The sequence below is a fragment of the Bombus pyrosoma genome, linkage group LG12 (genome assembly GCF_014825855.1).
Source record: "Bombus pyrosoma isolate SC7728 linkage group LG12, ASM1482585v1, whole genome shotgun sequence".
NCBI lineage: Eukaryota > Metazoa > Arthropoda > Insecta > Hymenoptera > Apidae > Bombus > Bombus pyrosoma.
Window position 1 is genome coordinate 506,910 of NC_057781.1, and position 17,077 is coordinate 523,986.

At 32.6% G+C, this 17,077-nt stretch overlaps 1 protein-coding gene across 10 annotated transcripts; it reads right to left on the reverse strand.

Annotated features, from left to right (window-relative positions):
• Positions 1 to 1,074: 1,074 nt before the first annotated feature.
• On the reverse strand, positions 1,075 to 17,047 carry LOC122573790 (rootletin). Of its 10 annotated transcripts, none has more exons than XM_043740639.1 (28): positions 12,168 to 14,335; positions 10,024 to 10,116; positions 9,047 to 9,271; positions 8,784 to 8,986; positions 8,330 to 8,711; positions 8,124 to 8,276; positions 7,752 to 8,054; positions 7,402 to 7,638; positions 7,194 to 7,330; positions 6,964 to 7,124; positions 6,755 to 6,885; positions 6,334 to 6,696; positions 5,905 to 6,264; positions 5,643 to 5,835; positions 5,223 to 5,582; positions 4,959 to 5,144; positions 4,640 to 4,884; positions 4,364 to 4,579; positions 4,095 to 4,296; positions 3,894 to 4,006; positions 3,646 to 3,822; positions 3,479 to 3,586; positions 3,231 to 3,410; positions 2,948 to 3,160; positions 2,571 to 2,876; positions 2,135 to 2,515; positions 1,726 to 2,052; positions 1,075 to 1,212 (listed from the first exon to the last, which is right to left on the reverse strand). In XM_043740639.1, the coding sequence occupies exons 1-27, from the start codon at positions 12,234 to 12,236 to the stop codon at positions 1,771 to 1,773; spliced, it is 5,979 nt and encodes a 1,992-aa protein (XP_043596574.1). In that variant the 5' UTR covers positions 12,237 to 14,335; the 3' UTR covers positions 1,075 to 1,212; positions 1,726 to 1,770. The 10 variants fall into 10 exon arrangements, with proteins under 10 accessions (XP_043596574.1, XP_043596572.1, XP_043596573.1 ...); XM_043740637.1 differs by lacking the exon at positions 1,075 to 1,212 and adding an exon at positions 16,037 to 17,047 and having other exon boundaries at positions 1,699 to 2,052; positions 12,168 to 12,646; XM_043740638.1 differs by lacking the exon at positions 1,075 to 1,212 and having other exon boundaries at positions 1,699 to 2,052; positions 12,168 to 12,646; positions 13,863 to 14,335.
• Between the last annotated feature and the right edge of the window lie 30 nt (positions 17,048 to 17,077).

The window sequence follows — 17,077 nt, forward strand, 5'->3', positions numbered from 1 at the left end:
AATTGTAAGTGTAAACATGAGCAAAGATTTTAATGGATTTTTTAATTATAGCCAATGACGTCACAGTTATGCATTTTAAAATGAAAAGTGTTTGGCGCATTGCGAAATTCAAATTATAGTCAAAAGTAATTTGCATAATACTGTGATCTTAGATTTTAAAATTTAGAAATAATAAAGTTGGTGATTCAGTAAATAAAATTGATATTTAAATTTTTCTTTACACTTACATTTTTCGATATTTTATAGTTACATTATAATTGTAGTTATCTTTTTAATACTTATCAATATATCAATGTTTTCTAATAATATTTGTGATACTAAAAAATTAATATTTATTAATAATTAATATTTCACCTATTTAGTCTTTCAAGTTCTTTAAGGAGTGGTATGTAAAAAACTACAATTATTAATTTTTCAATAATTTATTATATATCCATATATATGTATATAGGTACATGTATTTCTACAAAAGTAAACATTAATTAACGCATCATATATAGTTACATATATATATATATATATAAAGAATAATATTATCTTTCATGACTAGCATTATATAAGCTCTTTTTTCGATTTGTCAGTCCAGAAATACAAATGTTTTTATTTCAATGTCCTGTTTAAAATTATATTAGATTTAAATAGTAACTTATACTTGTAAAAATGTGTTTCAAAAAGATCATTAAGCATTATAAATTAATAACAGAATGATCTATAATATTCTTTGCAATTTAATTATTGAGAATCCTTTGTTATTTAAATGTAAATGCTAGAATAATAAAATATTCTATTTGTTTCTACATTATTGTAAAGATGCGATAAATAATGATTTACAAATACTTCAACTTTCTTCAACTTTCTTTGATCTGCAAGGAGAACAGTTCAATTGAATTAGCTGGTTGTATTTCGGCTGGATTAGTTGTCTATATTCTTATAAATAAAGAATAGACACAATCCATTGTTTGCCAACTATGCATGTTATTTTTAGTACTCTTTTTATAACAATATACCGTTCTCTACATTCTATGCTGTGTTAAATTTCAATAACTCATCTATCAAACGATCAGAAGCATGTCTCTACAATGCTTTAGTTTGGTGATTCTCTTTGGTCTCGAGACGAGACTAAAGATAGCATTATTCTTGCCATTATGACTTACTTTGAAAGTGCTTTCCATTATACGGAACATAAGCATACACTTAATAATCCGAATATATCTTAAAATAACAATATAATATTATAATAAATTAAGAAATAACTTATATGTAAATATTACAATGAAAAGCTAAAGTTGCTGTTATCTATGGACGGATTGGAAATAGGTTACTTGCCGCGTATCTTCATTCTTATAAAATTTTATAATGCATAATAAATATAGCATAGTATAGGAATGATTAAAGAAAAGGGAAAGAACACGTCCAATAATGTTAGTCTATGATATCAGAATAATTTGAAGGCACCTAGAATATTGTATTGCGATAAATATATGTTAGAATTTAAAATATGTAATAAGTTTGTACATAATCAGTTCCAAATTCGTATAAAAAATGTATGTAAAAATTTGCGAAATACTAAAGTATCAAAATGTTATATTAATTACTAGTTCTCAAATAACCTATGATAATGAAGTTTAAGTATTTATGACTAGCATAAGACATGTTAAATTATGTTCCCATATACGGAAGAATTATTAAACATACTACTTGTCTTGTAAATATCATTGAACATACATTGGCAGTTTCAACATCTGATTCAGTCTGAAACAATATTACACCTTATTTCAGCTGTGCTGGTGTGGAAGATCTATCGTAAGACGGTGGTGGAGGTAAAGCTAATGATGGCGGTAAACTGGTAGTACTTGTCAGAGTAGAATCTAATTTCCGAGCTTCATGTTCTAATAACACTGCATCTAATGATGGATCTTGCGCTACAGTTCTCAAAGAATCGCCTAAGGCCTGCCTTAATTGTTGCATTTCTCGGCCAGCTCTTGAACTTCGTAAGACGTATAATTGTCGACGTTTTATTTCTTGATTAAGTTGTTCCCGCAGTAGTTGTATCTGTTATTTATACATTTATTCATAAATGTACGTAACTATTCATAAACACTACAAATATATAAATATACACAAAAACGGATACCTGATTTTCTAAACGTAAAACTTGTTGACGGTGACTTTGTTCTCTTGCTTCTAACAATTTCTCAGCCTGTAATTGAGCTGCTCGAAGTCTTTCAACTTCTCCGGTTCTATCTCGACTAAAATCAAATATTGAGTGCGTGTGACTGTAACTTGATTTCATTCTTATAAGCTCCGCTTCCTTCTCTGCAAGTTGTGTTTCTAATCTACGGACTTTCAATCTTAATTCTCTGTTTTCTTGCTCATAATGATCTATATCGAAACTCGTGCCAAGTAATTCCACGTTTGCTTTTTCAGAACGTTCATAGCTTTTGCCACGACTAGTCGATTTAAATAATGATAATTGCCGCTCCAAATTACGTTTATCAGCTTCCAATAATTTCATCTAAAACATATGAAGTTAATATCTCTTCATTCTAGTTTCTATTACAAATACCTACTTTATCATTAAGAGCTTCCATTTTTCCTCTCATTTCACTTCTCTCTCTTTGCGCTATTTGTAACTGTCGTAACAATTCTTCGTCTTTGTTTGTACTTTCTTCCTGCGGATAAGCAATTATTCTCAATTGAGATTCTAAGGCACAACGTTGTACTTCATTATTCGCTAATTCATTTTGTAGACGAGTAATTTGATCCGTTAATGTTTGATTTGTATGCTTCAAATCGTTCAAAGATTGTTGCAAAAATTCTATGCGTTCAGATAAAATTCTGCGTTCATTCTCAGTATTTGAAAGTTGTTTTTGTAACTAAAATATAATAAATAATAATATTTATATATAATAATAATTTCTCGTAGATGATTTTATTATACTGATACCTGTTTATTCTTCTCATTAGAAGCCTGTAGGGTAGTTGTTAATTCCATAATATTGTGATGCAATGAATTAATTTCATTCTTTAATTCGCTTTCTGCATTGGATGCTTTTTCTAATGTAAGATTTAATTGTTCTACGGTAGATTTCAACGAAGTACAACGTTCTTCTAAACTCGTTATTGTTCGGTTTTGCGTATCATTTCGTTCTTGTAATTTCTAAAAAATCAATACAGAATAGTATTTCTTGTATCTTAATGTAAGATTGAGAATTGTATAATTAACATACATGAATGTTTGCATCTTTTTCCTGAAACATCATTTGCAATCTTTGAAGATCACCTTCTAATGACATTCTTTGCAATTCTAATTTTGTAGCACGGGACTCGCTTCTGTTAAGTTCCTCTTGTAGATTACGTTTTTCATTTTCTACTTTGCCCAAAGTTTGTTTCAGTTTATCTATTTTTTCCTACACATTCATTCATTCATTAAACTAGAAATATTTATTTTATACAAAACAATGTTGAATATTCTTACTTCGGATTGTGTTTTTTCTTCAGAATTATTACTAATCATCATTTCAAGATTGGCTACCTTTTCACGCAATTGCTCGCATTCTTCTGTTTTTAGTTGCAAGGCATTTAACTAAAACATATTTATAAGTAAAAGAACGAAGCTATCAACATAATATATCTAAAATGTACCTGCATTTCATAGCCACTCTGTTTTTGAGAAAATTTTACTTCTAATGAATTCTTTTCATCCTGGAGTATTCTTATATTCGTTAATAAAGTGTTTATTTGCATATCTGATCTATTCTGAATCTCTTGAGTTTCTACCAATTGTTTTTTCAAGTTACACAATTCCGTTTTATAATCATCCTAAAATTTAAGTGAATATGTTTTGGAAGTTACAAATTATTGTGATAAACATGTAATCTTTTATTAATTACCCTTTCACGTTCGATTTGAGCTACTTGTTGCATGAGAGATCGTACACCTTTTCTAACAGTTTCAGGATCAACATCAAGTATCACATCTCTAGTAGAATCAATGTGATCTTGAGCTGGATAAGAAAGAAAATACATCAATTGTACTTGACATTATTACTTGATACACTACTAATATATGTATTAATATAAATACATATGTACCTCTTGCTGGGCTCCACCTTCTTGATGGACTCATTAATTTAAAGGGTATGTTAACACTTCCATCCAATTGAATACCTGCAATCCGACGCAATGTCGAAGCCACGCTACTTAATTTTTGTTCAACATCTTTCTTTGCCATTTCCAGTTGTGATAATTGGGTATCTAGTGCTCGAACTCGTCCTTCAGAGCCCCCAAGACGTGCCTAGTTAATGCAACGAATTAAATTTTTCATTTCGCTTTTGCGAACAAACTTTCTATTGCTATTTTACTTTGAGTTCTTGAATCTGTTGGGAAGCATCAGCTAGACAAACTTCCAAGTTATGCTTTTGGTCCTCGAGTTTTCTTTCACGACATCGACTATCCTCGAGGCGAACTACTAGTTCTTGTTCTCTAACTCTCCACCGTTCATTTTCTTCATCTGCACGTGAACGCAACCTTCCGAGCTCTTGTCTTGTTACTTTCAAGCTATTATCAACATCCATTAGCTGTCAAAAAAATAATGATAAGAACAAATATCTTCTACTTTAAAGTACTTCATATCTTACCTGTTTCTTGACTTGATGTAATTGCAGCTGCAAACGTTCTCTTTCTTCTGTTTCGTTAGTTAATCGTGCTTGCAATTCTTTTTCATCATTTTGTACTTGCGTGTTATTCTGATGAGATTTCTGTAACTCATCTTGAGTAAAATGAAGCTGTTTCTGTAATTGTAATATTTCTTTCTCCATATCACGAAGTTGAGCTTGAAGACGAGATCTCTCTGCATCTATATTCAATTTCATATCCTCCAATGCTTTAAAACGCAAATACGCAAAATATAAATAAACATGATATAATAAAGTATGATTAGCATTATAATATAAATACCTGAAATTTTTTGGTACGATTCTTCTAACGTTCTACTTTGTTCTCTTTTTTCGCTTTCGATACGTTTCACATGTTCGCGTAATTCTTTATTGCTACTGTTATATTTTTCTTTCTCATACGTACAATCGGCTAATTGCCTCCTAATATCCACTAACTCTTTACGCAATGTTTCGTTAAGATTTTCGGCTATAAATGTATAGTATTTCATATCATTACCATAGGAATATTAAACATATCAATCTTAGAAGAAAATATAAAATCTACCATCTTTGAGCTTTCTAATAGTTTCGTGCAATTGATTTTGCAAACTATCAACTTTATCTTCCGTCATGTGTAATTGAACTTGCAACTCTTCAGATTCTCTTTGCGCTGATCCTCGTTCTTTCCAGAGTTCTTCAATTTTTAATTCAAGTTTTATCTTTTCTTCATCAGCTTTTAGTTTAGTCTCATCTAATTTTGTTTTAAAACGGCTCAATTCATCGCGCAGTTGATTTGTATTATTACGTTCCTGTTCGGCACGCGCTGCTGCTTCCCGTTTCATTCGTTCTACATTGTTCTTCTCTTCTTCCATTTCACGTAAAACAGTCTCCAATTTCTCCATTAATGCTTGCTGATCATGATGAGCTGTAAACGCAAAACATTTTTTAGCCTTTATTTTTTATGCTTTACATACATATTTACTACCTATAAGAAGAGCTTGTTGTTTATCATTTTCTGCTCTAAGAAGAACTTCCTCATGTTGTTGACACAAATTTTCTATGTGCTGTTGCATTTCATCTATCCTTTGCTGCAATTGATTTATCTCATTATCTTTCTCTCCAGTAAGTTGCAACAAGGATTGTTGAAGTCGTTTCTCTAAGTTTATTTTTATTTGTTCCTGAAAATTAATTCAATTGATTTATTTGTACACGGACTGTCGCAGTTTAAATGTCAATAAATATTATACTTTTTCTTCATTTAGTTTTTTTATATTATCTTCACTATGTTTTTTCACGTTGGAGATAATTTGTTGAAATTCAGCTTCTTGGTCGCCGCTTTGTTGCGTTAGAGTTTGCTTTATTTCATGTGTTCGTTTCTCACTACTCTCAAGTTCCTTCATTAATCGTTCTACTTGTCCTTTTAAGCTTTCATGTTTTATTAACAACTCTTTTTGTTCCTTTTCTAATTGTGTCTTCTTTACATGCATATTTTCTAAATTAGTTTGTGTATCAAATAAGACACCTTCCAACGTTTCCTTTTCACTGCGCATTGATGCAAGTTGCTCCTGTAGTCGTTGTACTTCTTTTTCATTGGTTTCTAAGAGTACCTATACAACCAAAAATAATTGTAGTGTAGAGCAGTAAACGAATTTTAAATAATTGTTTATAATATTCACCTGTTTCTCTTCATTGTCTTTTACGAGATCTTCTAAATTTCGATTTATTCTTCCATTCATTTCGTTTGCTTGTTCTAATCTTTGTCTGACTCTCATTAATTCTTCATTTAATGTTTCTTTCTTTCGTGCCAAAACTGACAACTGATTACTTAAATCTCCACGCTCACGGGTAACATGTGCTACTTCTATTTCAATCTTCTCCTTCTCAATCTCTAAAAATTTTACTTTTTCATTCGAAGTTGCTTTCTCTGACTCTAAATCGAGCCTGGTTTGTTCTGCTTGAAGTAATTCTTTTCTTAAGGAACCCAGATCACTTTGCTGATCAGTGCATTGACTTGCTAATTTGTTTTTTTCTTCTGTTATCTAAATTTAATATATAATTCTTAATAATCAACATTGACAATATTTCGTATAATATTACCTTTTTTAATTCTTCTTGTAATCGTTGTTTCTCTTGTCCATGATTGCTGCAGACTGTTTCTAATTTTATTAAAACTTCTTGTAAGTCTGATTTTTCTAATAGTACACGTTCCAATTCTAGTTCCAAATCACCTAAATGAAAATACATACAGATAAATCTGTATTAAATAAATATATTATAAAACAAAAGCATTGTTTATAAGAAATTACCTTTGCTTTTTTCAATTTGTGAAATTAATCCATCTGTTTCTAATTTTTGTTGTTCTAACATATCTTTTGCGAGATATGCTTTACTCAATTCTTCCCGTAAAGTTAGCAGTTCCTCTCTCATTTTACTGCATCTGTCTTCCTCTGAACGTAGATTTAGTTCTCTAGCAATTTAATTTTTAAATAAATCAGTTGGTAGCAAATAAAGACAAAAGAATGCTTATTTAACATACCTTAATTCTACATCTTTAGATAGTCTACTGAGCTCACTTTGAAGATACAGTTTTTCATCTTCTAAGTTATCACAAAGCTTTTGTAATTTGTTGTTAGCTTTTTGTAATTTTTCGCAATCGCTATTTAAATTTTCCATCTAAAAATAAATGTTTTACATTAACGTGAACAGTAAAACGCATGTATTTATAGAAAAAAAATATACCATACCATGCTGTTAATTTCTACCCTGCTTTTGTCAAGTGCATTTTTTTCTATCCTTACAGTATCAAGTCCTTTTTGTAACATGTCTTTTTCTTGATTAAGTTGTGAGCAGTGTGACCGAATTGTATCTAATTCAATAATTAGTTCTTCTGCTCTCTTCTCTAAAGTTTTAACATTCTCTTCTGCGTTTTCGAATTGTTTTCGAGAAGATTGTAACTGTTCTTTATTGGTTTGCAATTTTACCTAATGTAATAGTTTATTGAAATATATTGTTACATAAATAAGAGAGTATTTTATAAGCTGTGAATTCTGTATTTTTACAATTTACTGAAACATAGAATATAAAATCTTCACACCTGAAGCTCGTGTATAGTCAACTGATATTTATGTAGAGCTGCTTGTACAGCACTGATAGTACTTTCAGCAAAGGCTGGAATGGTGTTGCTTCTTGTACCTCTTTTTGGTGATTTTTGGGGGATTGGTCCAGTAGGTGACAAATGAAGATGAGGAGGTGCTTGAGTAGATTCAATTTCGCGAGTTTCTGCATCTTGGATTACAGCATGTGCTATGTCCCTCAATGCAGATTGTAAAATTTCTATATCATCTTGTAAACGTGAATTACGATGTACTTCTGCTTCGGCCTCCCCACATCTTTCTTCCTAAAAATAAAATATAATTATTATAACTATTTTATATAACAACTATATTATTTTAATTTCGATAATTACCAAACTATGAACATCACGAATAAGTTGATTGATCTTTTCCTCTTTTATATGAATTTCATTCTGAGCTACATCATATTGTTGTTTGAGTGTTGTTAATTCTGTTTTCAAGTCAGTTGTTGCCTGTTCCTGTGCTTGTTGAACTTGCTGAGATACCTAAAATATGATGAAATTAAAACAAATATTAAAACTTATTCACATATATGTACCATTGGTTGCATAGCTGCTTGCATTCTTATAGCGAATCCTGTATTATTACAAGCCGACGAGACATCGTTAAACGTAGAAATAACGCTATTCTTCATTTTTAATAAGTCTCTTTCCGTACTAGACTTTATCTCTGCAAATAATCGTTTTACAGAAACAACATCACGCCAAAGATTTAATAATCTATTATGTTCTGAAGTATAATATTCATTAAAAGCTTGTTCTTCTTCTCTCCATTCCTCTTCCTTGATAGCCAATTCTTCTCTTAAAATATCCCAATCATTACTTAATTTCTGTAAATCATTTGTGAGTGCTTCATTTGTTTGATGAGATTCTTCTAACTGATCTTTCAAAGTTGTATTTAATTGCAACAGTTTTTCACATCTAAGCAAGGGATTAGTATTTTAATATTTACTCTGATTAGTTTATTTTATCTGTAAAGAAGGAGGATGATACCTTTTACGTTCTTCCGCCAGTTTTTTTAAAGCAGTGTCTAAATCATGAACCTGTTCCTCACGTATTTCCCTTAGCGTTTGATAAGCTGCATCTAAAACAGAAGTTGTTGGAGATGCAGAACTTGCAGCCTTATTAGAATCATATACAGCAGATTCTGCCATTTGACTTTCTAATTCAGAACATTTTTGTTTGTATTGCAATACCTAAAAGTATGAAATATTAATATATGTTGCAAAATTCATTGTAAATTCAAAAAGACCTACTTTGGCTTGTAAGCGGGAAACAAGAGCAGCCTGATGTTGTTGTGCTTGTCTGTATGTATCTAGACGTCTTTTGTAATGAGCTGCTTCTTCTTCAAGACGATGTCGTAATTCATAATTCTGTCTAACTAATGCATCTGGTGAAAGATCTTCTTCACTTAAACGATCTCCAGCACCACTTATTGTGCTACCTGCGGAATCCATTTTACCACCTGTGTTTTTTTCTACCTATGAAAATATTGATCCTTTATAAATGGACATAATATCTTATACTTAATAGCTTAGGAAACAAAAATTTAATGAAACTTTTCCTACATCAATACCTCAATAAATTCTTAAAAATTCTCGTGTTATATTATTTGATATACAAATTATAATCACATTATAAATTTGTTGTCTCATTCTTATATAATTACAGATACTATGTACAATATTTGAGAACTACTTTTTATTTATTAATGTAAATGCTATTTATTTTTACCATACATATTATATATTCAGTTTTGTTTTCCTATTTTTATCATTAAAATATTGCATGAATTTTTAATAAACTATAAAATGCATTCATCATCATTTAATTGGGGTTAGGTTTCTGTTTACTGTTTACTGTTGCTTAGTAAGTGAAGCACGTTCATACATTTGTAAGAGGACCTAGGTATAGAATTATAGAATACTGGGTGCATGCGATGTTTGTCCCTCTGTTTATTTGAATTGCTTATGCTTATAGCACGATTACCACATACAATAAAATTAAAAATTACTGTATAATTAAATTAGATATAAGATAGTTAAAGAATAAATAAATGTTAAGTAATCAATAGAAAACTTTTGAAACAAATCTAATGTCCTTTGTATTTAATTATTAACTATAGAATACTTCTTAAATATTCGTTTAAGAAATAAAAGCTACACAAATATGTTTTGTCGTAATATATTTATTTTTAAATCCAGAGATTTAATAACATAACCAAGAATTATACCTCTTTCGTTTTATTAGGGCCTCTGAGAAACGGTGGTCGCCGCCTCTCCATCTGTCCCCTCGTTGATAATTGTGAAATTCCTTTAGACAATGGCTAGAACAATATTTTTACATTTGCAATAATCTCATCATTAATCCTCCTACTAATTCCTAATTCTACTCCTAGAGCTACTCCTAGTTTCTATTCCTAATTTTTCACGATAAATGTTTGCAAAACTTATATATTCATCATACTGCATAACGCATTAGTGTATATTAGTAAAATAAAGTAAAGCAATTTCTATGCATTATCTTCGAAAAATAAAAGAATAAACGATGAGAAGATGATCTTCATAATATCTGATTGTATAGTACCTATGTCAATGTAATTACTGTTATACTAGATCAGTTTAATCTTCTTATAGAAGCAATAAACAAGGCTATTTAAAAAATATTGTTATCGAAATGAAGACAAACATATTTACTACGGAATTTTCTTCCTCCTTTTTTATGATTTCATTAAAATTGGCTCAGTTTGCACGAAAGACAAGAGTTATAATCTGGGAAAGGTTTAAAAATTCCAAAGAATTGCGAGCCTCTTAATTGCTCCATGAATCGGTAGAGAAATCGCTCATAGTCATACTTCTCGATTTTCTTCTTTTGTTAGAGCTTTGTCGTATCCGGTATCTGCGAGAATGGAAGTAGAAGAAGCACGACCCTCTGCCAGGCACCGAATGGCACCAATCGATATGTATATGGCCAAACTGGCTTCTCGCGAGGATATCACCCTCCGAATACGCTGTTCTAACTTTTCTACGACTTCGTATACACGATTTTCTATCGATGGAGCATTTTGGCCGATCAAGGTATAAAATCAGAAATTCGGCGATTGATCGAAATTGATCGAAAGCTAAAACATATCTTTAAGGGTAGAAAAATCACTTTGAGTTAAACCAGTATTTTTTATCGTAACTGGCAAAATACTTTATAGTAATATCGTTTCATTCTCACGAAACTTTGTAGGTCTTTGTAAATGTTTCGCAACTTAGTGCGTTTTAATTTAACTCAACATACAGCTAGTGTTCATTTTCCCAAAATAGCATCTTATAATTAGGCAAAAAACAAGAAACCACTGGTGGTTTAGCATGATCAATTCTGTGCGCAAATCAGCCGGAGAGGTTCAACGTACGAGTTGCATGCAGCATGGGAAGCCATGGTTTGAGCAACCCCTCCTGAGAATCTCGCAGCTGTACTAATAATCACAAGATAAACCACGTCGGGTACATTCGATGTTCCGCGTCGATAGTAATAACAATTAGCTCGTGTTCGCGCGGTGAACAATGAGCTTAAAAGTTTTTGAAACCCGATAATTTACAACTCTCGTTTGATCACGTGTCCTGACTCAAAGCGGTATCCAGTTTGAAACTCGGGACAATTACTCGTGGCAATTGCACGATATCAGGAAACATAGGGCGACGAGATTTACCGAAGTTTATTTAACCGACTTATTTTAAATAAATTCCAATTTTTCTGTTGGTTCGCCTCGGTACCGAAGTTTTCAGTTATCAAACTTAAATACGCCTACATAGTGGTTTATTTAATTTAGTTTAATTTAATTTATTTATTTAAGATTAACCTGAAGATTCCACTGATACAGTTGTTATAATGAGATTAATAAAAAGCAGAAGAGATACACGAAAATAACTAATAGCAGAATAAAGTACAAGAACAAAATAGTAACAATAATGATGATCATATAAAAGTAAGAAAATTACAATGAATTTATAATAATACAAACTAGTCAATAGCAAAGATAACAATTACAGTATACAATTAAAGTATGAATTACAAGAAAGCAGAAAAATACATAAATAGGCTAATGGTAGAACAAAGTACAACAAGCGAAATAACAGTAATAGCGTTTATAAATGATACAATCAAATAATTTGATTCATAGAAAGAGAGCGTCCAATTGGATTTAAAAAGTTCTTACGATTTAATTACTTTAATTCTTATTACGTATCTAGAATCTATTAAAAGTTTTATCGAAGAAGGGCTGTTTAGAAAAATGATAATAATAAATGATAATGAAGAATAGTTTAGCTTTGGTGCTAAGCAGATACGAGTCAGAGGTATAGCCCTTATCACCATTCCACATATTTGTACCTGTCTATACAATGAAATTGTATCATTGTTGTTAAAATAATCCTCCACAGGAATTACACGCTGGCGCATAAATTCAAGCGATCGCGATAAATTGTCAAATCAGTAATCTGTGTGTGATCGTGGAGTTTGAACCGTGTCAAAGAGACGAAGGAAGCGAGTAAACCGGATTAAACTGCACGTTTGCATATCTGAACAAGTTTTTACAGACGGCGGTTCCGTGGGTCATCGAGATTTCACCTCTTCCATCATATTTCTCCTTTTTCTCACATTATCCCGCCGGTGATAACCGCGCTCAGATATTATGTGTATAGCCTTCCGCTGCTCTTCTATGATGGGATAGTTTTACCGCTTTCCTTCTTCGTCTTTCTCCCTTTCCTCTTCATCGACTTTTTCTTTCGATATTGCATATGCTAAACGAAGTCGAGAAGTTTTTACGATTTTGAATTATCTTCAACATTGTTTTCACTCGTACTTGGCATCTATAATGAGATAATGGCGAATATCAAACAGCGAAAGAAAAAGTGAATTGTCGGAAAGACATTTCGGTCGGGAAGGTAATTGAAGAGATAGGAAAGCTTTTTTCAACTTTATCGACTGATTGCTGGTGCACGCTTCGAACCATTCGATTCATTCTTTTCCAGAAATTTCTACCCCGTTGTCTTTTCTTCTCTGTCAAACAATGAATTATTAACTGGTCGTGTGGTTTTCACAAGAAACATTGATCGGCAATTGTATTTTCGTTTACGATGCAACTTCGAAGAAGAAAGAAGGGGAATATGCATCTTGAATTCGTAGCTAATATTATACGTGAATAATTTTGACACTTTATCATACTTTAAGAAATAAATTTGATCGATTAAAATATGATTATATATATATTATCAAAAAATCAATAACTACATGTAAAAAATATTACGGAGTATTAGCGCAGCTAAAAATTTCTTCGAATGATATCAAAGCATGTCGTTACCGATAAGTGCATCGAATGGGCATAGCGTGAGAGAATCCGGGCTCATTACAGGAGAATTCACGGTCACATAGTTTCACAAAGGGACGCCTATGTTCGCCCTTGACCATGCGAAAATTAACTTTGATTACATTCTTTGAATACCGAATCGATTTATAGCTCATTACACCGATGCTGTCGAAACTTCGTGGGTAGATGGAGCGCGAAACTTTTTTTAATTGACTTGATTAGCCAGAATCAAAACACTGAGTTGGTTGATTATAATTCTGATAGTCCAATATCCGGGTCTTAATCTAGACGCCTTGATAGAAATTTACCAACACATTTTGCTTGATACAAAGTTTTATTATGGAAACGCTATAAATATGTTAAAATAAATAAATGAACCAATTGATAACTTAATTAAATGATTCCTTATAACCGCAATCTAGAACTTGTATGACCTTAATAGTTCTGATTATCCAATTACACTTACGCATCACGTGCGTAGATGATGCCTTGATGATTATCCAAGAATAATGCAATTATATATTACTTAATCGCTGTATCCATAGAGTGGAATTTAACAAAATCATTGAAAAGTCAACATGGTTACGTTATAAATACAAACGCTAAGATAATAAAACGGTGATCTACGGCTACAGCTTAAAGAGAGAAATAAAAATGATATTAAATCGTTTGTTAATCTTAACAACGGCCAATGTACAGTTAGATATTAGATTTCATACGCAAATTCATATTTGGACTCGGCTATCAAAGGCGCTTGAATATCTCCAATGAAGATTTTATTGTTCGGACGGTTTCATCATTCCAAAGATCGAAGATTGCGCTTTCTTTTATTGGCCTATCATGGCTTCGTTACAGATCATTGAAGAAACAAGCACGTTATATTTATAACACGACGTCGCGTAAAATTAATAACTGCTGTATCGAGAACTCGTTAACTAATAAGGACAGCGAGACGTGACGAAGCGAACGTCTTACAGAGCCCGGGGAAATTACCACGGTCAATGTTCATCGTTCGTCCGGTTCACGTGTTAAGTGATACGATTCACGCAATATGGAGAAGCGATTGCGAGACTTAAAAAATATGACTTCACTATACGTGATTAATCGTGTGCAAATTAATTAGATATCTTCTTTCGACCTTTTTTTCTCTCCTTTGCTACCTTTTTTACTTGTCTTATTTCTTGCTCGCATTTGAAATAGAGTAGTAGTGGAGAAACACGAAAACACATAAAATTGTCGAGTTAAGAATGGCGATTAATTATTGATACAAATATCTATACGCGATATGTAACAATTTTTATCTGATAATTTGCTTTCGCGTTCATTTTAATAATTTTAATTTTAAAAGTAGAAACACTTTATGACAAAGAAAGCATGTATAATGATTACTCTAAGCAACTTATTGATTAGTTTTAAAGGCGACATACATACGTGCAGTTAAATGCGTGAAGAATGCGTACTTTTCGCGTACTATATTTTATTGATGGAAGATAGATTTATAACACGCGATACATCTTATTGTACATCTATATCATGACCTTATGCAATTTTGTGTGTATTATTTTTCTACTTATTTATAATGATATTCACGCAAAATAATTCACGCAAACTAAAAGGCTATCTGTGAACTGCAAATCTATCTGTAAAGGGAGCAGGAGTGCGGCTTTAAGAAACGCGCGACAGATCCCGATAAGCCAGTAAGCACGTGGTAAACCGGCTTGAGTAGGGTTCTATGACACGTGACAGAATCAACCCCAACCATGAAGTTTGGCCAAATTACCTACTACATCTGAACGCGTGTCACCCCATCGCCAATGCGTCACACATCTATGAAACTGGCCACTGGTCACCCTATTGCCACCATCATTAATTATTATTTATTTATATTCGTATGTAAACGGGAAATAAGATTTTTAACCGTATCATGCTAAAATCAGTAAGACTTAAGAAGCTCGACAAACATGTATAAGCATATTCATGTTTTAATGAAAACCGAAAGCCATTAGACAAAAAACATTCCATTTTTCGCAATAAAACGTATAAATTAAGATTAGAGTATCTATAAATTTTAGTACATTCGGCGTAGTAATTGCTGCGTACTAACTAGATTAGTAATCTTAGGTAGTTAATGATAGACAATTATAGGTCGGAGATCATTATCCGCGAAACGATGGAAACCCGAGAGTAGCGGTGTCGAGTTCGTTTACTCGATTCTCCATAGTATTGCCCGGTACACCGGGTTTTAGTTAATGGAAGGAGTCAATCAATCCTAACTATTACGAAACTAGTGAACCAGTAGCACTAATTATCTCATTTCTCCGCGTCGAGTTTATTGCACCTGGAGATCGCGTACGATCGAAGAATTTGTTGATTAATCGCGTGGCAAACGCCATCAACTCTGCTCTTCAGAATTAATTTCAGTTTGTGCAACGTGACAAGACTTTAATACTAACGAGCCGAAACGAAGGATTTAGCTTTCCGTCCATGATAATATGAATTACAAACGTTTAGTTTCATTTTTTCAAAGTAATAAATTTGATCGTTTATAACATACGTTTTATCGATAATTAGAAACTAAATATGGTACATTTCGTAAGGAAATTAGCTAACTAATTACAAAAAACTAAAAGACTTCGTAAACAACTATCTCCTTTGATTTTAAATATCAATTATAAGCAAGCGAATCAAATGAATATCGGTACTCGATTAATCACAGTGGAAATTGCAGGTCTGTTATCACTTGACAAATAATTGTACTAATCAGATAATTCGCCAATAAATCACCAAACTTCGGCGAACAAAACAACGTATAAAGATCTGCGTAGACAAGTGGCATATACATATATAGCGAAATGAAATTACAATCGCGATTATTTTCTTCGCCACAACTCACCCGTGACATCTTGAGCGGTTTGTCGTGGCAAAAAGACGTCTGGTATCAGCGATAACTAGAATGAGAGTGTGAAGGTTGATGTCGGAGGATGGCTGGCGGCGATACAGTTTCTTCAGGGCCTTTTAACGCTCGAGGAAGTTCGATTACGCGTTCGACGCGGGCAAACGGCTGGCCATTACTGAAGCGTCCCCGAAGTCGACCTCGACGCCGACCTCGACGCCGACATCGGTAACAGCGCGACGTCGGCGTCGGCGTCGGCGTCGTGATGCTCCACCACCCGATCTCGATCGCGTGCTTAACCGTGCCCACGCGAGCTCTCTGATTCTAGCTCGATCCACCAGAGACCAGGGATAGTTATTCGCATCGAATACCGTTATTTTGCTAGCACCGTAAACCTAGTTTCACCGATTAACCACGCCAGTTAACAGCTCTCGTGATAACATTTGCCATGTACCTATATCACGTAATTTACGAGAGTCGAACTTTCAAGCTATCGAGAAATGTCTCATTGTATCACAGTTTATCGCGTTGTACATATTTATGGCAATACAAATCTCCTGATCACTTTCTATAGATTTCGTTTATAATTTGTAGATAGCGTGATTAGAATATTTATGAAAAAAAGACTCATACATGTATATTATTTCCCTTTATGTAGGTTTATGTAGGTATATTGTAGTCATCGAAAGTAGAATTGAGTTAGATTCCAAAATCCTCGACTTAAGTCAGATGTCTTGTTTCACCTGTAAAGTATAATGTAATAGAATTCTCAAACAAATATCTTCCTTGCAATTACTCGGTAAAGCAGGGAGTTCCGCATTATTTCGTGCACGCAGGGAAAAAATATTTCTGACGATTCATTAATCGTTCAACTTGTCGTTGGAGGAAATCTGTGGCTGGTACCCTTAACATAATGGTTTCTCGATTTCTTCGTGGAAAACTTTTATCTGAGCCAATCATTTCAGTCACGACATTTAAGCTTTACGAAACAAACCGTGGCGACTCGAAGATTTACGATCAACCAGTGTCATCGAACAGGAA

Excerpts from the sequence above, each read along its gene's own strand:
- LOC122573790 (XM_043740639.1), bottom strand. The coding sequence starts at position 12,236 with ATGCGCCAGCGTGTAATTCCTGTGGAGGATTATTTTAACAACAATGAT. Across the intron at positions 4,885-4,958 it reads ATCGTACCAAAAAATTTCAG|CATTGGAGGATATGAAATTG; the intron begins GTATTTATATTA and ends TGCGTTTTAAAG. Across the intron at positions 3,587-3,645 it reads AGAGTGGCTATGAAATGCAG|TTAAATGCCTTGCAACTAAA; the intron begins GTACATTTTAGA and ends AATATGTTTTAG.